This window comes from Haemorhous mexicanus, chromosome 10, assembly GCF_027477595.1.
Source record: "Haemorhous mexicanus isolate bHaeMex1 chromosome 10, bHaeMex1.pri, whole genome shotgun sequence".
Taxonomy (NCBI): domain Eukaryota; kingdom Metazoa; phylum Chordata; class Aves; order Passeriformes; family Fringillidae; genus Haemorhous; species Haemorhous mexicanus.
The window spans coordinates 5,144,257-5,168,557 of NC_082350.1; the positions used below are offsets into that span (position 1 = coordinate 5,144,257).

General features: G+C 48.8%; 1 protein-coding gene across 3 annotated transcripts in view; it reads right to left on the bottom strand.

The window, feature by feature from the left end:
* Window positions 1–490: 490 nt before the first annotated feature.
* Window positions 491–24,301, bottom strand: part of HDLBP (high density lipoprotein binding protein) — a 38,942-nt gene continuing 15,131 nt past the window's right edge. For all 3 annotated transcript variants that reach the window (XM_059855028.1, XM_059855027.1, XM_059855029.1), the window contains exons 2-28: window positions 21,254–21,321; window positions 20,615–20,727; window positions 19,588–19,742; window positions 18,900–19,115; window positions 17,115–17,321; window positions 16,452–16,667; window positions 15,430–15,636; window positions 15,142–15,249; window positions 14,509–14,613; window positions 13,996–14,074; window positions 13,245–13,384; window positions 12,862–12,966; window positions 12,447–12,560; window positions 12,030–12,116; window positions 11,719–11,850; window positions 11,181–11,399; window positions 10,131–10,352; window positions 9,701–9,919; window positions 8,880–9,018; window positions 8,326–8,480; window positions 7,625–7,729; window positions 6,833–6,967; window positions 6,153–6,296; window positions 5,579–5,764; window positions 4,047–4,163; window positions 3,502–3,630; window positions 491–2,880 (exon numbers count right to left, since the gene is read on the bottom strand). In XM_059855028.1, coding sequence (XP_059711011.1) covers window positions 2,794–2,880; window positions 3,502–3,630; window positions 4,047–4,163; window positions 5,579–5,764; window positions 6,153–6,296; window positions 6,833–6,967; window positions 7,625–7,729; window positions 8,326–8,480; window positions 8,880–9,018; window positions 9,701–9,919; window positions 10,131–10,352; window positions 11,181–11,399; window positions 11,719–11,850; window positions 12,030–12,116; window positions 12,447–12,560; window positions 12,862–12,966; window positions 13,245–13,384; window positions 13,996–14,074; window positions 14,509–14,613; window positions 15,142–15,249; window positions 15,430–15,636; window positions 16,452–16,667; window positions 17,115–17,321; window positions 18,900–19,115; window positions 19,588–19,742; window positions 20,615–20,690 — 3,804 coding nt within the window. In that variant the 5' untranslated portion in view covers window positions 20,691–20,727; window positions 21,254–21,321 and the 3' untranslated portion in view covers window positions 491–2,793. The remainder of the gene's footprint in view (window positions 2,881–3,501; window positions 3,631–4,046; window positions 4,164–5,578; window positions 5,765–6,152; window positions 6,297–6,832; window positions 6,968–7,624; window positions 7,730–8,325; window positions 8,481–8,879; window positions 9,019–9,700; window positions 9,920–10,130; window positions 10,353–11,180; window positions 11,400–11,718; window positions 11,851–12,029; window positions 12,117–12,446; window positions 12,561–12,861; window positions 12,967–13,244; window positions 13,385–13,995; window positions 14,075–14,508; window positions 14,614–15,141; window positions 15,250–15,429; window positions 15,637–16,451; window positions 16,668–17,114; window positions 17,322–18,899; window positions 19,116–19,587; window positions 19,743–20,614; window positions 20,728–21,253; window positions 21,322–24,301) is intronic.

A 24,301-nucleotide genomic window follows, 5' to 3' on the forward strand; every position in this document is an offset into this window, starting at 1 on the left:
AGGGTGGGGTGCTGAGCCAAGGGTAAGGACTCACCACAGCAGCCAACGCACACCTCCCATCCACTTCCAGCATTTGGGTTTTGTTACTGGATGTGTGATTGCACAGCTGGTACCTGACATGCCTGAGGTTAAGATGAAGTGTGAACAGTACCCGGCTAAAGAGGCTCTGGCTGTGGAGCAGCTGAGCAAGAGGGACCATGGCTGATGCCTCCCCTTCCTCCCTTACATCAACAGCATCCCTGGCATCAGCTGCCTGGAGGGGAGCAAGTTTGTTTCCCCACCAGGGCACAACCCCCACCCCTTTCCTGCTCTCACCCCCTTCCTTGGACCCACCACTTGCCATGGGAGTCCCACCTCTTCAAGGGCACGGCCACAGCAAAGACTCAGGTGTGCACACTTGAAGTCCTTAAATCCCTGGCCAAACCAAAGCCCAGCACGGGCTGTCTTGGATCTCACCCCACCAGCAGAAATAACATCCACCACACTCCAAGCTGTTTCAGGTTTTATTTTAGAATTTATAAAATTCCAGTGTCATCCATACTCATGAGCCTTTTTACATGTTTGCATATAGTCTCCAAATTCCAAAGTTAAGGCCAAGGGATCATTGCTATGGAAACGTACAATATGGAAGACGTCAAAGAGAAGAAATGGACACATGCCACAGTCTGCTGCGGAAGGAGGGTGCTGGGGGGACAGTACTAGGTACAATCACTTCATGACCTTCTTTAGAGTGGAAGGTTGGGCTGTGGGGCATGAGCCCAAGGCAGTGGGTGCCCTGGATATAACTCAAGCCTTGCTGTGCAACTGGTGAGGGCACGGGGGAATTAAGAGGAGGAGGGGGTGATAGGCTTGGTGATGCAGGGCAGACCTAAGCTACAGGGTATTAACCATTTTCTGACAGACGCAGATGGGAAGGTACCACCCTAGTTCCCCTTCTCCCGTGCTGGAGGCAAGGCCACCCTGTCCTTTAGGGGCAGCCAGGCACCCCACAATGGGCCATGGTCTGTTACACTTGGTTCTCAGACTAAAGGAGAGCACTGTGAGGTTTTGGTTTGACTTCTGCATAGCAGTCTCTGCCAAGAAGAGCTGGCGCAGGAAGGAAAAGCATCGGCATGTTCAGCCTGTCCCAAGGAGGGAAAGGCAAGGCAGCTGGGCTCAGCCTGCCACGGTTGTGCTCTGTCAGTAGCACTAGACAAGAGAGACTAGGGACTCCTGCCTGTCCAAGAGCTGAAGCAGCTGGGACAGAGGAATGGCTCAGACTACAAGCTCTGTAGGACCAATGCAGGGAAGTGGGGGCACACAAAAAGCCCATGCTACATGCCTCCCTCCACGAAGACATGGCTTCCCTCTTGCTGGAGGAGCTCAGACATCATCCTTTGAGCAAGCTGTGGCAGGGCCCAGGCGCAAGAGGCCCCGAGTACAGATCATGGATCACCCTCTACCACATGATGGAGGTCTCAGGAGGGCTCAGCACACACATCAACCCCCAATGCTGTCAGAGCAGAAGCCTGCCTCGCACAAACTCTGCAGCCCAGGGCTACAGCACAGCTGCAGCCACGGCCCTGGGGCCAAGCCCTGTGCTAGCTCAGCATGCAGTCCTACGGATTCACAGCCTGCCTCAGCACCACCAAGCTCTGCTTCCCTCTGGAGCAGCTCTCACAAGGCTCCTCTTGCTTCTCCTCCACACTTCTGCTACGGCTGCCCAGGTGACAGCTGGAGCAGCTGCTAAGCCACCACCATCGAGAGGCCCCCATCATACTGCTGTTTGAGGTAGAAAGAAGGCAACAGGAACGGTGTGACTGCCGCTCAGGCCGAGCTGCTGCAGCGCTAACAGCCAGCTACAGCTTCTCCAGGCTGTGCGTCCCACCAGCTGCTCCTGAGCCGTGTCACTGCAGCCACCTTGGCCCAGCCAAACCTGTCCCATCTAGCCACACTGCCGTGTGCTGGCTCTCCTGCCTGCTCACACTGCTGGGAAGGGGGAACAAGGAGCGGGGTCTGTCATCAAGCACTGGAAGACTGGTCAAGTGTGCAGGCTGGGGCTGTGCTTGGTGCGGCGCAGGGACGCGCGCTCGCTGCGCTCACAGGTGTTTTCCTGACCAGGGTAGCCATACGTTGTTCTGGCCCCTTCCATCTCTGTTGTCTCTACAGCCTATTGAAGGTTTTGTTTCTTTAAAAAGCAGGTTTCTGACCTTAGAGATTATTTGAAGCTCTCTCCCCACAGTCAGCTATCAGCATTAAATGAATTTTTGGCAGTTAAAAGGAAAAAAAGTTGATTGCACTCTACAAAGGTAAGGTAAGGCCTGGGATAAACACAAAGGAAAGAGGGCAAACGTTTTGGCTTTAGAAAGTCAAGGAAATTTATTTCCTGAGGTCATGAGACAGGAAGTAGATTCCTAGCCACAGTAAAGGAGGTCTCCTAATGAAGGCGAGAATGCCTAGTCAGACATGCTCAAGAAGAGCAGATTGCTCTGCTAGCGCTTGGGAAGCTGCAAATCTTAGCCACTTGGAGTCAATTATGAAGTTTCTAACAAAAACACACACATTTAGTGTTTGAATCTGAGTGGAAGTCTTGTTCCAAAGGAGGAAAGAATATCCATCAAGAGATGAGGGTGGGTCCTAGACACGGTGATAGCTGAGGGGAGCAGGATGGGGTCTAGCACTCCAGACACCATTAGGAGACCTCTTGGGACAATTGATTTGTGCTCCAGCCACTGGGTCAGATTTCAGACAGGAAGTATTTGTGGCAGGTTAGTGTCAGGTCAGCAGGCTGGAGTAGTTTCTGCTTCCAGGTCATTATCGTTTGGGTCCCCAGGGAAGAGTCTTGGGGGCCACTTGAGCCCCAAAGCTGGGGAAGTCTTCAGAACTGCTCATATCAGGGGCCTAGAGCAAACAAAAAGGGAACAAGTTAAGCTCCTGCCCTGCTGTGAACTTACATGGTGAGGCCCTGAGCTAAGCAGGGTCGTTGATATCCCAGGAGGAGAGACAATGGGGAAGGGACAAAAAGGATCGTTGTGGCCCCAGGACATCTAGAGGTGACATTGAGGAGGGTGCAGATAAAGTGCAAAGGGCTCCAAGTCCCAGCTCAGTAACCGGGACACTGGAGCAGGGTCAGGCCAGCCCTGCAGCAGCACTGGGGCAGCTGAGGATGAGCTGCCACATGTCCCAAGTCAGAGCTGCAAACACTGAGCCAGTTCTGCGCTGCAGCATGAGTCTCAAGTCCCAGGCCCTACCCCTACCCCTACCCCTAAAAATAACAGCCTGGCAAAACACCTTCTGGTAAGGATCCCCTACTCCCCAACAGCTCCACATTGATGTAGCCAGAGTGACAAGACACTGGGAAGTGCTTTGAAAGCTGGACAGGAGAGCCCAGGCCTGTGCTCAGGCCTCAAAGAGCAGCTAGAAGTTGCTTTCTCTGTCACCAGGGAGAGAGTGTTGTGTCCCCAGCACAGACAGAAGTGTCCCCATGCTCTGCCCCCAGCCTGCAGCACAAGCAGCACTCACCTTCTCGTTGTTGACAGTGGCCCAGGGGGCATCTCTCACCACAAAGCCCTTGGATGGGGCCTTGGACTCTTCATGTGAGGAGGGCTTCATGTACACCTGCATTGCCTCGTTGTCCACCACATCTGCAAGCTGCAGTGACACAACCAGTGAGGGGGGATCTGGACAGCTCCTCAAACTGGAATAAAATGCCCACCCCTCCATCTCACCACACTGCAACCTGTTCAAGCTCACCAGCCTGTTCTACAATGACCAAAAATGGTGTGTCTGCACTAGTCTGAGGGCCACAACTTTTAGCTGGTGCAAGCTGCTACAAGGCAAGAACATGCACATCCTGGGTGTCCCAGCATTCCCATTCACTGTCCTCTCCTGGACATTAGTCCAGCTGGTTTGAGGGACAGCTGCAGTGGAGGCTGACAGTCACCTGCACAGGGCTCAATTTCTCTAATGCAGTGGAAGAAAATACCACATGGACATAGTTCAGACATCCAGCTCTGTGTTGGGAGAAGCTCTTGCTAAGCCCCATCACAGATTTGCTGAACACTTACATACTCCTCCTCCAAGTTCAGGATGTGATCAATAGCTTCTTCTACATTCTCAGGGAGTCCTGTTACAGTCACACAGTTGGGGTCAGGAGCTCCACTCTGGGGAAAGCGAATATCCACCTGGAACACAAGGAACAGCACAACACTTACACCTGCACATCTGAAATGCCAGAGACTCCCCATGACCCTTGTCACTGGAATCAAAGATCACTGTCACTGATGCCCTAATTACTGTCTGTTCACAGCCACAAGTCTGTTTCAGACCTGCACAGCTCAGACACTGAGGGGTAAGCAGGTATATAGCTGGCCCCAAAGCTTGCCCAGTTTCCTGTGGAGGAAAGCAGAGCAGTCTGACGTAAGGACCCAATTTCCAGCAGCCCCTGCTGCTCTCACTCCCAGAGGCTCAGTTTTCTGGGCAGTACAGGCAGGAGAGGGGCTGCATTTCCAGACAGTGTCCTCACACTGCTGCAAGCATTTTTACCCCTGATCCATCACCACAAAGCACAATGAGCTTTCTGTGTTTGCCACAGAATAATCCTGGCTGACAATGGCTTTATAGAGATGACCTAGTGCACCCCATGCACAAGCACTGTGCTCTCTCACACCCTGCCTTCTAGATAGGTGCCAGAAATCTAAATAAGACAGGACCAAACCCAAAGGCTGCTCATTTGGGAACCAGTTTGTTTCAATAACTGAGCCCAGAAAAAATGCAAGTCTTCAAAATCCCATCCCTCAGTATTCACATTCACTGCTGGCCCTGCACAAAGCCTGCTGCTGATGCCATAGGCTATCAGGGCAGAGGTCCCTGACCTTCCCAGAGCCAGCTGACGTTGCCACATCCACAGCCCTGAGAATACACCATGATTCCCAGAGTCAAGGGGATCCACAGTGGCCTAGAGGAAAGCCAGAAGAATTCCCTGAATTAAGCTCAAAGTAGCTGGGGGCTCCGGGGACAGCCTCCTTGCAGAGCCTCCCAGCAAGAGGCCTGGCTGCCCACTTCCAGTAATCAGAGTAGCTGACATACACACCTCCTCCTCTCTCTCAAGATCATCTGGGACTCTGTCTACAAAAAACCCAACAAAAGGGCTCCAGAGAGGGACAGAACTCAGTACTGCTTGCAGAGCTAATCCAGAGCACCAAGGAAGCATTCCCAGGTTGGACTTCTGTCTGAGTTCCAGCAAAACAGGAAAAGCTCCTGGCCTGGCTCCCAGAGAAACGTGACACAGAGCTGAGGTGGTGTGGGGATGCTTCAGCTGGTGTCTGACTATGGTGTCCAGACAGCCCAGGTGCCCCAGGCATATCAGGGTGCCCTGGGCCAGGGATGCTGCTCATATGCTGGTGGATTTGAGGGTGAGCAGGGCAGCGGGCAGCACTGGCTTTTCTTTCATGTCTGTTCTAGCTGAAGATGCTGAACAGGCACAAGACACAAGAACCATGAGATGTGAGCCTCATTCAGCACCAAGCTCTTTCCACAGGAGAACGTGGCTGCCCAGGCCAGCCTGGCCTGGCCTGTGTGGCACTGCCCCAGTGCTCACCTTGAACTCATCCATGATTTTACGGATGGCTTTTCCACGTGCACCGATGATGCGGGCGTGAACACGATGGTCCAGAGTCACATCCTCGGAAACCATCTGCTCCAGCTCGCCAACGATCTTCATGATGGCATCTCGGGCAGCCTCAGCATTCTTCTCATAGCCAGTAATTGTGATCTGGTCCTGGGCCTGGGGCACAGAGATGTGTGAGAGACCAAGTATTGCATTAGCAGGGACCCCCGTGGCACAACTCATACCAGAATCCAATGAAACAATCACCTGTGGGTAAACAATCTCCAAATATATTCCACATGAGCAAAACAGAGGAAAAGCAAATGAGATAAGAATTGTTTTCCTTTTCTCTGAGGCTTCTCAGCTTCCCAGGATTTTTGGGCAAAGGGATTTTTTCAGAGAATGTGAATGCACAACCAAGCTCATAAGCAGCTGAACAAGCTTTCTCCCTGCTATACCCCTTCACCATCCACCTTAACCAAAAGCAGTGGAGAGAGTTCAGAGCTCTCAAGAAGAGGATCAGAGACAACCACTAGCCATCCTTGCACTCTGTCTGATCTCTCACCTGGCTTTCATCATCCTTGTCAGGGAACTGGATGTTGACCTCGTGCTCTGTGCGTATCTGGGTGATCACTGCTCCCTTCCGCCCAATGATTTTAGGGTGATACTTGGGATCTACAGTGACTGTCAGTTTGAAGCTCCGCAAGGCCTGGAACAGGAGAAGCAGAGTGAGAGCAGGGAACACACCATGGCTGTGCCAGTGATGTCCACTTAAGTCACAGCATCTCCTTCTGACTTCTGAGATGCATGGAACAGATTTTGCAGGGCCATGCTTGAGTACCCAAGCCATCCATCCACTGGAGCCTTGTGCTTTTGCCAAGTTCAGAGGGAAACTGCAAACAGCAAACAACCACCCAACTCATCCCTTAACCTTTTATTCAGAGCTGTGATAAGGATTCAGTGAGGACAGGTAGAGAGAGACTGGCAGCACAGTGAGGTTCCCACCCACCAGTGTCTCAAAAGTACGTGAAGGTGCGAGAGAGACCCAGACAGTGCAAAGTTACACTCCCAAACTCTCCTGTCAGTTCATGGTAAATGAGCTACCTCTGAGTAAACCATTTATGTCCATTCCACACCCACAGAGCAGCTAAGGATGTCCCTAAAAGATGAGGTGTTCCACGAGTCTGCACCCAGAGGCTGAAGCCGTGTTTGGCTGGAAGGAAGAAGGACAGGCACAGGCCTTACCCGATCCTCTTGTTCAGCTTGCAGCTCCTTCACTCTTTCCAGGAGCCCGACCTTGGCACGGTCCAGGTTGGTAGCCAGCCCAGTGATTGTGATGATATCTGACTGCAGCTCAGGAGCAGGCACCTGGATGTTCACCTGAGTAACAAGTAGCAATTATTATTTTGTATCACTGCTTATTCTGTATCACTTCTGATGCCTCTGACTGCAAGCTGGCATCTCGCTGGTCTCCCCTGGCACCAAGCCCAGCTCCCACCCAGGCAGCCAAAAAACCACAGAATGGCTGAGGTTGTAAAGGACCTCTGGAGGTCATCAAGCTGGGCTACCTGGAGTCAGTAGCCTGGGACCATTTCTAGATGGTTTTTGACTAGAACGCTGTTTCTCCAGCCCCTGTGCTGGCCTAGACAGGCCAGGAAATAAATATATGTTCAACAACACTGACTGCAGCCAACCTGCATCAGCCCCAGAGGCTCTGGAGAATTCTCCTGAATGGGTAGGCACAGCAGAGCTGTTTCCCAGGGCCCAGGAGGAAAACAACTCTCACACTGATGAGGAATCCCTGCAGACACCAAACAAGTCATGCAACACTCACAACATCAACACTGACTGTACTGCTTCAGCATGAAACCTACCAAAACCTGGATCCAGGGTCCAAAACACCCAGGGATCACTTTTCTACCATGGAGCCTTGGATTCCATGGCAGAGCTGAGTATGTTTTAACTGTCCAAACCCCCAACACAGTCACTAACAGATTCTCCAGGATAGAGGAGATGGAAGGAAGGGCAACAACTTACTTCAAACTCATCCATCATCTTGCGGATCCCACTTCCTTTCTGGCCTATGATGTAACGGTGAAGATCAAAGGGAACTTCCACCTCAATGGTGACAGGAACCAGAGCCTGCAGGGGATGGAGCAGAGTTTACCAGGAAAAACTTCTCCTGTCTTCTAGCTTGCCATATACTTGCCCAAAAGAACACGTTGCTGAGGTACATTCCTTGTAGTCAGGATACAAATTTGACAGTAAGAAAGGACAGCTGGAAACACCAAAATAACCTGTTGCATGTTTTCGAAAGAAGCCATGTGAAACCCCACCTGTGGGACAGGTTGCTTTCATATCCTTGGCTTCAATCTAGCAGAGACTTGGAAAACATCACTACAGAAGCATGGCAAGGTCTGCTGAACCTGAAATGACTCAGCCTCAACCAGACTCCTCCTCTTCTCAGCTGTGCTCCATAAAACAATCATATCATGCTTTTATGGCTATTGGGGCTGCTTACAAGCACTAGCAATTACGAAGTCAGGCACTATGATTTCAAGCTGCCAGGCTAAGCCACAGAGCAGAGGGGCTTCCATTGAGCAGTGCAGACCCCTCTACAGAAAAAATCACTGACCATTTGCACTGCACCTGGACTGAGCAGCTTCTACTACCACCACCAAAAATTACATCCAAGCATAACCACCTTAACAGGGTAAGGGGCTGAGAAAGCCACACACCTGCAGCGCTTCCTTTGCTGCCTCACACTTCTCCCTGCGGCCAGAGATGATGATGATATCGCACTTCTTTGGAGAGCTGGGATCTGTGTCCTTCCCTTCCTTGCCTTCCCCACCTTCCTCACCATTCTCCTGCACAGCTGGCTCGACAACAGGGGCTGAAAACATGGAAAGTTTCGTGTTCAATGCACAGAGCCCCCTCCTCACTCATCATCTCCCTCCTCCAGATCCTAAGGCTCAGCCACCAGTGAGAGCTCAGAGAGATCTCACTAAGCCCATAGAGCCTTTTCTGTGAGGGTAAGTCCTTGTTCTCCCTGTACTATGCAGTGACAACATGTTCACAACACCCAGGTCTGCTGTTTGACCACCTGAAACTGTCCCGTTCCCAAGAGGACAAGGTTGATGCTAAGCCCAGATTCAAGGACACTGCAGGAACACCAGGAGTCAGTTCTCTCCATAAATTTTAAGTAGAACACACCCACTGGTACAGAGTGTAGGCTACACTACATTTATTTGATCATCCCAACTACCATCCAACCATTCATCCACAGGTATACCTGGGTTTTCCTCCCTGTCAGGGAATTTGATCTGGACGCCGTAGTCCCGGGTGATCTGCTGGATCCGGGACCCTTTGGGGCCCATAATGGAGCGGTGGAACTTCTGTGGAATGGTGCATTCGATTGTCACTTGAGCTTCCTGTGGGAAAGCAGAGTTGCTCTATTGTGATACAGCCTCTTTCACACCAGAAAACAGGATGTTTGTGCATGGTGAAATCCAAAATGGACACAGAGAGGAGTCAGAAAAGATAAAAATGGCTGACAGGGGAAGAACTCAAAATTTCCAAGAATTGTTGTTCTTTTAGAAGACCAGAGGATTTAAAGAAGGTTGCCTTCAACTCAGGACATTAAAGGCTTCCAAGAGCAAAGCTCAAACTCTTTAGTACTCTGAAGAGGAGGAAACATTAGAAGAAATTAAAATCAAAAAAAGCTAGATGGGGAAAGAATAGATTTGACACTTGTCTGCTTCCAAAACCCAATACCAGCAGTGCAGGAAACCGCTGAAAACGACCACTGGCCAAGGCCAGACATGGAGAGACACAAGAAGGCTCTAATCTTTTAATGTATCAATGTACATCAAGGAGTGGCCTCCTCCTTCCACCCCTAAAAACCAAGATTGTCAGAGGAGATTCATTCATGCAGCATTGGCATTTTGGAGCCAGCTGCTAGCCCCAAGCCAGGATCTAAAGTCTGCAGACCCCATATGTTGACAGCAAAGGTTCAAATCCAAGAACTAAAATGGGACTTGTTCACATAAAGCTTGGTCATACAGCAGGACACTGAGGGAACAGAGTACAGAAGAAAGCTTTTCTACAACATACCAGGTCCTCGATGATCTCCTGGATGCGTTTCTTGGCTGCCTCCACACAGTCCTTGGCTCCCTTGAGGGTGACTTTATCGCTCTGGGTGCCGGAGCGCGGGAAGCTGACCATCACACCACCGTATTCATCTGCAATCTCACGCAGAACTTGTCCTCGACGGATGACAAAGTGGCGGTGGTGCTTGGGGTCCACCACCATGGAGTCTTCAACCACGTTATCCTGCCAACACACAACAGCTAGTTCAACCCCACCCGTCCTGGTGATAGGCTGCACTCAACAGCAATCTGCTTACAACCTCACCCCAAGGTAAGGAAGGATCTTCCTGAGCTCCCACAAAGGGCAGCAAATGGTTTTAGGACAAGCAGGTCCTTTATGCTGACTCATTACACCTTGCAATAGTGAGAGGCAAGAAAGTAGAAAAAGTTCATACCAAGTTCTTGATGAGGGCCTCCAGCTCCTTCTGTGCTTCTTTGACAGCCTCCTCTGTTCCCATGATAGTGATCAGTTCCTGATCTTTGTCCTCAGAGGTGGGGAAGATGATGCGGGCCCCCGTGTTGTCTCGCACCTTACGGATGTTGCCACCACCCTTACCAATAAGGAATTTGTGGTACTCTGGCTTTGCACGGAGGTCCACAGTGTAACTCTTTGTTTGCTGAAAGGAGCCAGAGACCCATGGAACATGTCAATATATAGAAAATGCCACCAGCACCAACAGTCAGCATGTAGATATGTTACCTGCACCCACATGCGGAGTGCTGCAAAAGCAAAGTAGATGCAGCTCACAATTGAAAGTAAAAAAGGTATACAATGTCTTAAATTAAAAACTCCACCCCAAAGATGTTCTCAGGGCCAAAAAAGTAACTGTACACTCAGCATGACCAATGAAGAATATGAGCAGACTTCCCCAGGAGAAGGGTCTGACCTGCACAAAAGGCAACACAATCATTTGCTAACTGTTGCAAGCCAGGCTCCCAGAGGCAACCAACCAATTCCCATGGAGAACATGTTCACATGCTGACCCTAGAAAGCTTGCTATTAAAATGACTGAGTCAGTCAGACACAACTGAGAGCAAGGTCTTGTAACCAGAAGCTCTCAAATCTGAATATATGCAGTGACATGGAATAACTGGAAATGAAATGTAGAGATCAAGAAAAAAGTGAAGGAGATCTACAGATTAAAGTGCTTCAGAGAAGTGCAGGTAAAGAACATTCAAACCACAAAAGCAGGGAGCCTTAACTCTGAGTGTATCATCAGTCTGCCCAGAGATGGACTACAGGCAGTTCTGCCCATGAGAGAAGAACTCGTTGTCACAAGGATGGAAGAACTGCTTTCTTTTAATCATCCAAACTGCACTCAAATCCCTCTAAGAGGATTTGTTCTACTGATGCCAAAGGCTTCCATGCAGACAGAGGGAATCACTTCAACCTCCAAAAACAAACAGCTGGTCAAACCAACCTTCCCCTGCGAGGCAAGGCTCACCTTCTCCTCTGCCAGATGTAGCAGCTGTTTCTTGGCTTTCTCCACATCCTGGGCTGGGCCCCTGATGGTCACAGTATCACTGCCAGAGCCCTCTGTGGGGAAGTGGATGTGGACTCCACCACATTCCTCCATGATGGAGCGGATGAAGCGGCCTTTGGCGCCAATGAGGGAATTGTGGAGTTTGGAAGGAATAGAGACCTCCACCTCTGTGATGTTGGCCTAAGTGAGGACAGTATGAGATGTTAGTCAAGCTATAGCTATGTGTTTGCAGACTCTGCTTGCCCCCTAACTCCCATATTGCCAGGAGCTTAGCAGAGCTGAGTGTCAGAAACGCCTGACCAGAGGGAATTGGTATTGGCCACTCCTAACACATGAGCAGCCACAAACTTCTGCTGAAGCATCAAGAACAGACTGACATCCATATTTGTCTCCCCCCTGCCACGCCCCACTACAAGCACTTCTTTATTTGTATCTCCTGAAACTCCTATATTTGTGTTTTCAAGTCTCTAATCTGCCACAGGCCAGTTGTTTCACTTACCAGTTCCTTTTGGATAGCCAAAATTCTGTGGCGAGCAGCCTCACAGTTTGCTTTTTTGCCCGTGATAACAATTGTCTCCGAGTTGCTGTTCTCAGCTGGGAGATCTATTTTGGTGTTGCTTTCTTCACGGATCTGCCACCAAAAAAACCCAGAAATAATCCCAGCAAAACGATTTGAGAGGTGTCCCATGTCAGAAAAAAAGGCCTTGGAGGTTTTATTTTGCATTACCAATGAGCAGGGGAGACCAGGGAATGAGATTTCACTGCAGGCAATCATCGTAATGAGCAGCAAAGACAGGAAAGATATCTCACCTTCTTGATGTTGGCACCTCCTTTCCCTATGATGTTCTTGTGGAATTGTTTGAAGATGGGAACAGAAATAGAAAAGCTGTTTTCAACCTAAGAGAGAAAGGAAGGGAGAAATGAAGATTACACCATCCTGGCAAGTGAGACCCCCATCCCAGGAACTTGATAAACAAGCTTCTGACAACAGGCTTAGACCCAAGGAATTCTCCATATGGGACACTTCCAAGGATAAGCAAAGACATGTACTCTCTCCTATAGCCCTTAAATAACAGGTATTTCTTGCCTGCCCCCATACACATAGAACCATGTCCACAGCTCCCTCATCTTGAGGTGTGTCAGCCCCAGCCAAGCCACTAAGGCTCTCCTCTATTCCAGGATTACCCAGGCATGGAAGAGAGAATAGCAGATAGAAATCTCCCTTACCAGGTCTGCCACCATCTTTTGCATGTACTTGGTACACTTCTCCACCTCGTTTTTGGGACCTCTGAGTTGGACAATGTCACTCTTGTGTGCAGGGTCTGGGAAGTTGATGATAACCTGCAGGAAATGGTCACTTAGGGTCAACTCAAACAAATACAAGGATTGTCATGTCAGACATGTGCAAAGGTTGGGGGGATCCTGCACATCTCCTTTCCCATTTGGAAGCAGGTAACCATGTCAGCAGTCTCTGGCCAGAAGAACCATCTTCTCACATATATTAGATGAACGAGCAGACACATATCAGCTAGATATTTCTCATACTCACAGAGACACTACATTAATGACTTTACTGATCATGTGTCTATTACCCATGTAGAAACTATGCCCTCTGAATCCCTCACCTCCTAGAAAGACTTACCTCTGGGAATTTCTCCCGGATTTCCCGGATCCGCTCGCCCTTCTGCCCAATGATGGTCCGGTGGAATTTCTGCTCAATGATTAGGTCCTTGGTGCGTTCATTTTCCTGTGGAGAACAGAGTTTAGAAGGAGTGTTCAGCAGGAGAGCCACAAAACTGTCATTACCAGTTTGCTGCCTGACAGCTTACTTGTCATCAATGTTTTTCCTCCAGATATAATTCACTCTAGGCTGACAGAGAAGGGGATCCAAGGGAATACAGGAACTGGCACTTGTCACGAGATCCAAGTGCTCAATGGGCCAGGGGCACACATCTCTAGCAGAAGGTCACTAAGGAACAGAAGAGCTCAAACCCCGTGGCCTCCCAGGCATCATAACCCACTAACCATACGGGAAGCGAGTTCCAGCAGCTCTTTCTTGGCCTGTTGGACCCCCTGTGGGTCTCCTTCAATTCTGATCAGGTTGCTCTTCTCATTGTCCGGGGGAATGCGCACAGACACCTTGTAGAGGTCCTTAATCCTGTTAACTGCAAGGCAAGGGCTGTGGTGACACATTCTGCTAGGGCACAGTTTCGAAGCAAAGACACCTTGACTAGAGGCTTTAAGAAGTACATCAGCCTCTGAGGAAAGGCCAGAGGGATGGAGCTGAATCGGGGGAAAATGCCTCTTCACTCTGGGGTTCAGCAAGAGCAGATCCATGCTACACAGGAATCTGTACAATTAATGTACTTGAGGCATCTATGGCATTGAGAGGCAATAGTTCACTTGTTAAAGTGAGGAATCTGTTTCTTCCCTAGACAGCACCTGTCTTTTTGGGGGAGAAACTCACCATGCAGATTTCTACTCCCCCAACTGAGTTCTAAAATGAAATTCACATAGACCAACTTGAAAAAAAGAAAAAAGACAACTTTCCAACATCCCCAAAACACAAAAATTCTGCCAGGACACAGCAAAGTAAATTGATCAACTTTCCAAGACATTAAAGCCGTCCCATTTATATTCTTGTGCCAACTTCACTCCAGAAGGGCAAAGGCAATGTAATGGAAGCAGCATCCTGGCTGAGCTGCAGAGCCAGGATATGATAGGCTTATCACAGAGAGTCTGAGTACAGGAAGGATATGAAAGGCACCCCACTTACTGTTAGCTCCGTTCTTGCCAATGAGGTGTCGGTGGAATTTGTGGTCAACATTGATTTCTGCATAATCCATCCGGTTGATCTACAAAGAATTGTACAGGGCTAGGCAGGGCAGGCCCCCTCTGCTGCTGCCTGTGCCCACTGCCAGCACAGGCACTGACTCCAGCTGCCAGCTACAAGCACTCCTCCTGCTAGTGAGCAGAGCAGAACACTCCTCTGCTTTGAGCTGAGAGCACCATGCTTGTGAAACATTCAAAGGGACTTAAATGCCTCTCCAGCTGTGACTGAAAGAGAATCTTTCCTTCTCTGCATCGAAAGACTAAAAATGTGCTCATGATTTTTTAAGAAAAGCTTCATAACCAAGGTTTTTGTTCACCTGCCACATAACTTGCCTTCTGCAAGTTCTGTTAAGCCTGTGAAGGTACCCACAGACATAAGCTACACTTCATCTCTGTTCTGTTCCCCCACCTTTCCCCACTTTCTTCTTATACACTAGAACTAGCACCAGCAACTTACCAGATCCTTAACCATGACTTCAATCTGTTCCTGAGCCACATTCACATCTTCTGTAGGTCCTTCCAAAGTGATTTTGTCTTCTCCTTCAGTGAATTCGATGTGAACCTTGAGACACAAGGCAAGGAAACCAGTAAGAATTTTCCAGGACACAAGCCAGGTCAATGCTGTCAGTCAGGCCTACACCATCAATCCCTGCCACTAAGGGTACACATGATTTCTGAAGCAGGCAACCTACAATTTTGGCCATATTGGTGTCTAGAGCACAAGGTTTTGGTGCTGTCCTGGAGTCTGCAAGGGCTTTGGAGAAGTTCCTCACCTAGCCTTTCTCCAGATACTGTCTAACTCACAAGGGAGAAGTCTCATTGAACTTAGCATTTCCAGGTCTCCTACTACATCAATTCTCCAAATACTAGCACATAAAGCATTCTTTGAAGGACTCAATGCTTGAAAGTAGCATGGGATGGGAAGTGTTTGAGGCAGTAGAATCTGGTAGTTCCCCTGAATATGATAAGATCTGTGTCATTTCCTCCCTGGTTTTATCCATACAAGAATACATTTCTCTCTCTACAAAGAGTGAGCTGGATTAAACCACATTCTACTTCAACTGGTGCTAAGCTAATAGTTCATCCATACCTTTGGCATCTGCTGAGTTATTTTGGCCAGGTTTTGTCCTTTCTTTCCAATGATGAAACGATGAAGCCAAGAGGGGGCTGAGACCGAGGAGACGGTAAAACTGTTGGCCTGAGAGACAGAGAAGCTGTTGTGGACAGACTGGAAGATGCCTTCATAAAAATTCATTTCTAATTCCCATGCTGCACCCTCATTGTTAAGTTCTAAGCTGCATCTCTGACAGCCTGACAGAGACCACCCCCCTCCACATGACAGTGGCCCAGGGTTGTATCTTTGTGTGGCAGTCAATACCTTGGCATAGACTTCAGTCAATGCTTGCCCAAGCTTTTCAGGCTCGCCTCGCAGTATCACCGTCTCCGAGCTACTGTCAGTGGGTGGGATCTCGACAGACACTCCAGTTTTCTCCAAGATCTCCTGCAGGGAATTACCCTTGGGGCCGATGACATACTTGTGCTGGGACTTCTTCACCTCCACAGCGATGGTAGTAGTCTTCTTTTTCTGTAGGAGCAGAGGCACTGGAGCATCAATCACAAGGGGGCAGGGAAGGACAAAAGTGAAAGGAAGAGACACAAGATGCGGTGAAGCTCAGCTCCCAGGAAAGATCAAAGCAATGGTGAGCACAGGAGTTCTGCAGTACCCTAACATCTCTGGGACCTGCCTACAGAAAGCCCTATTCTCAAAAATTGACAGGTGAAATACAAAAAATTCTGTTTAAGCTCCCTGGGACACTGCATGGAAGAGACCACATACACACCCCTGCCCTTGCACAATGCCCAGCTGTCCCCAGGCAGTGCTGAAATGCAACACCAAGCTATAAGCTGATTATCTGTGTTGAAATTCAGACTGGTACAAATGCAGATGTAACCATGAGGAAAAACAGACCAACAACCCACAACAAGGATATTCACAGTGACGCTAGCAATGGAAAATAAACTGAAGTGAAATTTACTTTTCAGCAACTTCTACTCATGTAACAATTTTGATACTGTCAGTTGGCCACACTGTAGCCTTCACACTTCCCTCCTTCCTTTGCAGCACCTGTGAAAACACGCACCCAGAGAGCTCTTTGTGGTCTGCTAATTTCCATTACACAAAAAAGCAGGAGATCTGTCACCTCCCCAGCAGAATCACCCCAAGTCCCACGCTGTTGAGCAAGGAAATGGTAAGACCCAGGTCCATGTACTGCAAGGGCTGCTGAGCAAGAGCTGACACGAGGAGTATGCAACTGAGGGATGCACAGAAGTAGAACAAGAAGGGAAGAGGGGCTGTGAGCAGGTGGGGGGAAGATGGGAAGCTCTAGGGACCATCCATACCTTCTCCTCATAGATCTTCTTAACACGAGCCACAGCCTGGGCCAGCTGTTCCTTCTCCCCTGTGAAGACTATCTCTGTCTTGTTGACGCTGGGCGGGGGAATGTTGATGCGTGTCCCTGTCTCCTGCATGAGCTCGCTCACCAGCTTGTTGTAAGGGCCAGCAATGAAGGGATGGTACACCTTCTCCACATCCAGCCGCTCCACGGCACGCTTATCCTACAAGAATCCAGAACAGCCCTCAGTGGAAACTGTTGGTGATATTACCATCTCTGCCACACACAGCTGAATTCCCAGTGCTGTCCTGCTTGACACTCTAGCCCAAGCACCCCTTCCAGTTTGCAGGCTCCATCCCCAAACACTGCTGTTCCCAATTTATGATTTTTGCCTCTAATCTCTTGTCTTATCTCAGCTGGCATCTAATATGGTTCACTTCAAAATATGAAAAGTGCTTATCTGACTTCAGAGATAGACAAAAGGGACAAGCAGAAGGTGCAGAACCTGGAAGCAGTGCTCAAACAGCCAGTGGAATGGTATACATCTCTGTTCAGACTAACAATGTTACCACTGGCTGTGGCCATGGTGGCTACAAACATCTAATTTACCATGGAGAACCAAAATGGCTGTTCAGATAACGACATGAGAGATATCACAGGACTGAAGTACCTGCTCAGCAGAGATAAGCAAGATCTCGTGTCGGGCCTTTTCAATCCCTTCCTTAGTGCCAGTGATCTTGATCTGGTTGCTGGGGTCATCTGGGCGGGGGATCTGGATCTTGGTTGCAGTTTTGAGCTCCAGGTCCTGCAGCTTCTCACCATTCTTTCCAATGACAAAGCGGTGGTGCTCCTTGGGGATGGCAACTGTCGCTGAAGCCTGCAATACAAAGGCCAAGGATCTGTGAGAGCCCCTGCCTGTACAGGGAAAGCTTTTCAGATGCTGCTTAGTGCTACAACTGCGGAGTAAACACAATGTCTTCCAGCACATCCATCTAGCACAAGACTGATACTCTGTCAGAGGAGCTGATTTAAAGTGCCTGTATTCCAGGAGTCTAAACCCCACTATTCCCTAAAAACCCTTCTGTTTTCCCAGGACCAACACTCTGAACAAGCAAAAGCCTTCAGGCACAGATGAGGAGGTGTCTATGCTCCACTGTCTCACAGTCTCTCAGCACTAGAGAGCAACTGGGATGACAGCTCTGGGGTAGAGTTTATCTGAACTCTGATATCTGCTGCCAAGGCTACAGAGAAGAAGACATAGCCTGACTCCTAGGAAACTGAAACTCAACACCAGAAACTTATTCCAGCAGGCAGACAGCTCAACTATGCTTACCATTACTGAGTGCTAAGGTGTCTTCAAAGCAGCACACAGTGCTTCAGGGACTGCTCTTCTCTTGAAAAAGAGGGGTCCCCAGAACTTTTCTCAATCTAGCATTAAAGGGCTGGCTTGTAACAGGGATTCTTGAGAGCTTAGGACTGCTACTTTGCTCTAATCCCAGTGAATATGTAACTATTAACTAACTAGGCACTAACAATTCAAGCTACAATGGAAAAATAAATAAATCAAATAAAAACCAGATCACTTGGTGTGACTCTTCAACTTCCTGTTCACATATTGATGCCAGCAACTAGGAGAGGTTGCAACACAGACACACCTTTCAGAACTGGAGCCAAGTAGGAGGGATATTTGAGGACAGTGGGGCATGGGATCTGTGGCAGTACAACATAAACTATTTTTTCAGATGCACATTATGTAGAGTTTGTCCCTTTTTTGTCCCTCTGGCAGGGTATGACACATGGGCTGAACAGCACTGAGCAGACATGGTATTAACTACTGCATTAACTACCTTGGACATTACACTTTAAAACACACCATGACACCTGGCTATGATGGATCTTAATGAGAAATACCATTTTGATAATGAACTCAAGAACCTGAAAGTAAGAAATCAAAATGCAGAGGACTGAAAGGAGAAGCAACTGAAACAAGGAGTCTGTAATTATTTACCAATGGGGCTCAAGTTACACAACTCAGAACCCCAATCTGAAACTTCCAGCATTTGGAAGAACTCCCTCTTCTCTACTTTTCTTTCTCCCATCCCTCCACATTCTTCTCTGAAAGACTTCAGAGAAAGCACCATTCTGTTCTCACACACCATGAATTTTGTGTGAGGGGCCTGTACTCTGCCAGCACCAGCACCTCAGCACAAAGTCACAGGTTGAAGACTCCACCCTTCATGCAACACCACGGCCTGTAATTAGCTTTGAACCCTATTTTAAGCCTCATTTCCATTTCAAATTGCCAACTGTATGCTTTGAAAATATATGGCAAAGCTGAATTAGTCATCTAATAACACCTCTTTGGCTTATAAGCACACACACCCAAGGGTCTCAAAGCATTCAGGAGTCTTGGGGAAGAGCAAGAATCAAGTCAGAAACAGTTAGCTGCCCTCACCTGAGTCTGCAGCCGAGCAACAATTTCCTTCCGAGCCTTCATGACTGCTTCCAGCTTGCCAGAGACCATGATGGAAAGGCCCTGGTCCTTTGCCAGAGACAGCTCCAGGTGAGCTCCTGTCTTCTGCATGATGTCAAGGCAGATCTTGGCCTGTTCCCCTTCTCCAAACTGATTCATGTCCTTGTATTTCCTCTCCTCCAGCGGCACATGGAACACCTGCTCAGCCAGAGACACAAAAAAGAGCACAGCAAGCTGTCAGTGTGCTTTTGCCTGACAGTACCTCTCTCTCATGGCTATAGAGGACTTTAGTGGCAAGCTGACCTCCCAGGTTTGTGCAGCACATCAACCAGCTGTGCCCAGGGAAGTGCAGGAGCACTTCAGCAGCCAGTCTGCCCCACACTAGGACTCTTCTTAAAGGGGGATTAGCACTCACTACAGGAATTCTGCAATCCTCCCTCGGCCTGCTTCAGCTATTTGTGGAACAGGGATGCAGAGCTCCTTCTGGACAGTCTTCCAACAGAGCCCTCCCCTACACTCCAGAGTAGTCCTAGCTCTCAGCTGCAGTTCCAGGGTAAAATACAACAAAGAGGCTGACATACCAAGGATTTCATACTTCAGGGAATGCTTCACTTCACCTACTTTGGGGAGTGGGGAAAAGACAGGAGATAAGACATCCACTCCCACCAACCTGAGTGATGACAGAAGCCTTTATTGGTCGAATTTTGCTCCAGGGACCAGCAGGTTCCTGGGCAGCTTCCAAACATGGTGCTTTCTCAGGGAGTGGAGGGAAGGCTTCCTTGTAGGTTGGAGGATCATTCTCTTCTTCAGAGTTTAAAGCTGTAACTGGAGTAAAGCAAATAGGGCAAATGAGTCACTTTCCCTGCAGAAATGCCCCTGTTCACAGGCAGTGCAATTGTAATTAGGCACCACTAACAAGGGAGAGCAAATGGCTTGTGCCCTGCTATTAATCCTATTACAACTATGCCTATGGGGCTGCCAAGTCTGGAGCACGACTGACATCAGCATTGTACAGACTGCAGTGGATGCCACAAACCACCAGCCTTGTCTGAGCTGGCACAGGGGGTGCAGGGAGTGAAAAGCACCTTATTGCCTACTCTGTCAAGAGGAGTTCAATTAGGGGAAAACAGGCTGAGCTGAAAGAAGTGAAAGGACCAAAGGGTACAGGTCAGAAGGGGATAAGACAAACATAAGCTCAGGGAAAAGGCAGAGAAGGACTATAGTTAGGGCAAAGTCTAGGGAAAGCCTGTATGCCTGTACATTATGTTCGACTCACTTGTGCACTGGGCCATACCAAATGGCAGCTCACAGCTGGGAATGGATGCCAAAGCCCACCACAGAGTCAGTTTGTATGGTTAGTGACCACCCCCAGCACCTGGCTGAGCAAAGGGTGGAAATGACAGCCCAGCACACTGATCCATGAGGCTCTCATGCAGCTCAGTGCCCCACTCTTGCATGTGCCTCATCCCAGGGCTGAGAGCACTGGTAGCCAGAATTCTCTGAAGTGTTCAGGCCCATCTCCTCACAGCCCTGCATTGTGCAGCACCACCACTGTGCTGCTGGGGGTGGAAAGCTAGTCTGGCAAAACACTAATTTAGGAAAGGAAAATGCACACTTTTGGGGAACCAGACACATGGAGTGAGCTTGGGTAAGAGGTCTGTGCAATCTGGATCTAGAGGCACATCACAGGCACTCACCTTTCACTTGCTGCTGGGCCAGGCCGCTGCGGTGTTCAGCAAAGCTCTCCTGGGTCAAAACTGCCACAGAGCTCATTGTCGACTTCCCACCCACACACAATCCGGGTATGCCACTGGAAGAGATGGAATTGGCAGCAGTATTACCAACACCAACCAGGGTGAACAAAGTCAGTCCAGGAAGACAAAGTATATGTTACTGAGCACTCTTCCAGTCTCCCTCTTGAAAAACACCCCCAAGGCCCATTGGCTGCCTGATTTCCTTGTTGAAACAGACAGGAATTTTGGGGGGATTGGTGGTCACCAAAACCAGAGCTCTTCCCTAAGAAGGCAGAGGATGTGTTACCTAAGAAGGTCACTGGAAAGGGGGACACCACAAATTTTTAAAGCATACTCTAATTAACTTAAAGTACAGTCTCATTAATCTATTAATTATTAATGGTGTGCAATTTTTATGTGACTATGTGAATGTCTGGACAGTCAGTCCAAGGCCATCATGTACCCCTAGAGATAAAAGAAAAAGGACCCAGGAAGCTGTTTCCTCTTCATGAGAAACTTATTTAGGTGCCTGACTTAGGGAGACACTCTGACTAGCAAGCTCAGCAACAGCAAGATCTTTGGCTCCCCAAAATAAGAACTTACCAGCTAAATGGTCAGTAGCCAGAGAGTCCGTCCTGTAAGCTGCCTGTTTGTCAGCCTGCCAGCTTTTGCTGTAGAGAAAAAAAATTATTTAAAATAAACAAATTAGGTCCAAGACAACAGAAAAACATGACATCCCTCTTACTGTGACTTCCAACAGAGCGCTGCCTGTAGCTTTCAAAGCTGCACCTTATCCAAAACACTCTCATACCCAGCTGCATCTCCCCACACATGACACCTGTTAGATTTTACAAGCTGTGCCACTATCTACTCCAACTTCACAGCAGGAAGTCTGGAGTAGTTACTCTTTCACCACACTGGCTACAAGAGAAGCCATCCAATATCAGGCAAAAATATACTCAATTAATAGCAGATGTTCAAACCATGAAATTTCAGGGTTGCAAGCAAGACCTTCTCTAGTCAGAAGAGACTAACAACCTGAAAACCTGCCAACAACACTGCCATCAGTCACAAGTTAGGAATGTAGTTCAGTGGAGCTTGGGTGAATCAACACAGACATCCTCACAAACTAAGGCAAACACTTAGGGCTCTCTACACTCAACTGCTTGGCAGTCCAGCTCTGCAGTTTTTATTGCAATAAGATCAAGCACCAAGCAATAAATTCTGTCTCCAGGCCTAAATCTGAAAGTTTGAAGAAGAAAATTTACACTGGTTTACATGGACTATTTTAAATGTGTACAAAAGGCAGAACCAGGAAGAAAAATACACTGCTGGGAAAGGATTTCCATCTCCAGAACCTGGATCTGCAGATTTATTGAAAAAGTGCTTAGGAATACAAGTGAAAATGTAAAAGTCAGTACAGTACACACACTGTCAGTTGTACAATATCCACACCCAGAGTCCCCCAGAGCTGTTCTGTATGCTTCTGCAGAGCTTGAACTCTCCTAAAAACCCAGTGCCTCTGCCTGCTCATGGGACAAGAGGCTCCTCTCCCACACACACCCTGCAGTGCTGCTTGGACCATCTTCTGTACAGCTTGGTTGCTTTTCAGAAAAGTGACAGTTGCCATCTCTGACATTCCAATATGTTAGAAAAGGCTCCAAAACCAGGCTCACTCCTAAAAACGGTGTTGCTGATGGGGTGTCTCACTTTATGCTAGAGCTGTGATGCAGTAAGGGAAGCTGATGATGGCAGAAGGAACGGAGGGAAGAACAGAGAAAACTGTGATGCAACAGAGTCATACAGGCCTGATCTGCACCTCAGCCAAGGCCACTGTTTTCCCCTACTTCAACATGCCTTTAACAGGCAGAAGGCAGCACAAACTGTGCTGTCAGAGCAATAGAGCTAATGCTGCAATTAAGCCAGGAATGAGGCAGCAGGTACTGGGACAGCCAGTCATGCTGCTGAAGTACAGCTGCTGCAGCAATGCAGATCTCTGCAAGGCATTTGCTGTGTACAGAAAGGGTGGCTAGCAACCCGATCTTGAAGAAATCTCCTTGCTGTCCAGGGTTACACCACAGTGTAAGACATGGTTACGTGTCCATGCTACATGCCTGTGCTGCTCAAGCTGCTGCAGATCCAAGGAAAGCAAGTTACTGCCATGGCACCTGTTCCAGACTATCTCACCAAGGCTTGCAGACTCTGTGGCAGCTCCTCCAGCCCCTTGGGTCACTAACGAGGGTGCCACCACCTTGTGGCAAGCTCCAAATGAAGGCAGGAGGGAGAGGCATGCTAGACATCACAAACAGCTGTCAGGCTCTGGCCAGAGCCTTGCTAAAGGCACAGATGCACTTATAACTCATTTCTCCAGAAAACACCACCTGGCTGATCTTGCACGTATTTTCCTCCTTAGAGGAGGAGGGTAAGGATAAGAAATAAGGGAATGACACCCAATATAGCACCTACTTGAAAGACACAACCTCAAGGCACAGCTGCTGGTTTCACTGTGTACACACCAGCTGCACAGATCCTCCTTGCAGCCTCCACCTTAGAGAGCAGCCAGACATTCAATGCAAAATCAAAGGGCAGCATTTATCCATATGAATTTCTGCTTCGTCACCCATACAAGAAGCTAAGAACAAATACTCCTCATCTCCAGCAATTCCAAGCATCTGGTATATTGTAGGCCTCAGGGATTCATCTCTGGCCAAAACCAGAGGCAACCATTAGAATGGTATTTTAAATGTAACATCAAAACCAGCAGTTGAAGCACTGCATTTGGATCTTACACCTCCTTGGCTTCCCACTTAGGTTTTGAAATTAGGGTTACAGCTACGTCATGCCAGTATGGAGCTGACTGGGTCAACAGGTTTCAAACTGCCTGGTTGATACACTGCCTGTAGTGCTGGCCTTGTGCACCGAATAAAGTTACAGAAGTCTAGAGCACACTTCAATAAAGAGAACGAATTCTCAAATAAAGAGAAACATCCTAAAAATAACCTTCAGCAATGGCCAGACCTACTCACACGGGAAACATTTGTATGAAAAGAAACAAAGGCAAAGTCATGAGTTACACTGCCAATACAGTCAGCTCTTGTGGATGGAAATGTCAGTTACATGTTATTTAAAAGTATACTTAATAAAAACATTATTACTTTGTTAATGCCATAAAGTGAGGACCACACACAGCAACCGGGCTGGGCTGGTTGTAGTAGGCACAGTCCTCTGTCAAACGTTCACAGAGGACAGGGCAACCTCTTGGTTGACGAGTGGACACCGATGAAAATACTTGCTTTCTGAAAACCGACGGGCTCCCTCAGAGACTGGAGGCCCAGGCCCCCTAGTTTTGAGGGAATCACGCCGACAGACAGCTGCTGTGTGGCAGAACGCAGTCTCCCCTTCGTAGCGATTCCCGACTTAATGCATCATAGAGTGCAACTCGACCGCAGCCCTGGCCGCGGGCAGCCCTGACCCATCCCCCCTGTTTACTCTTCCACTAGCGCCGGCCCCGCCACCGCGTCTGGCCCCGGACAGGAGGAGCCCTGTGGCGGCCCCGCCACCGAGGACGTGCTCCCGGCCGCGTCCTGCTGGCCGGCCCGGTGGGGCAGGCAGAGATGGCGCCTCTGAGCGGGGCTGGGAGAGGGGCAGCGC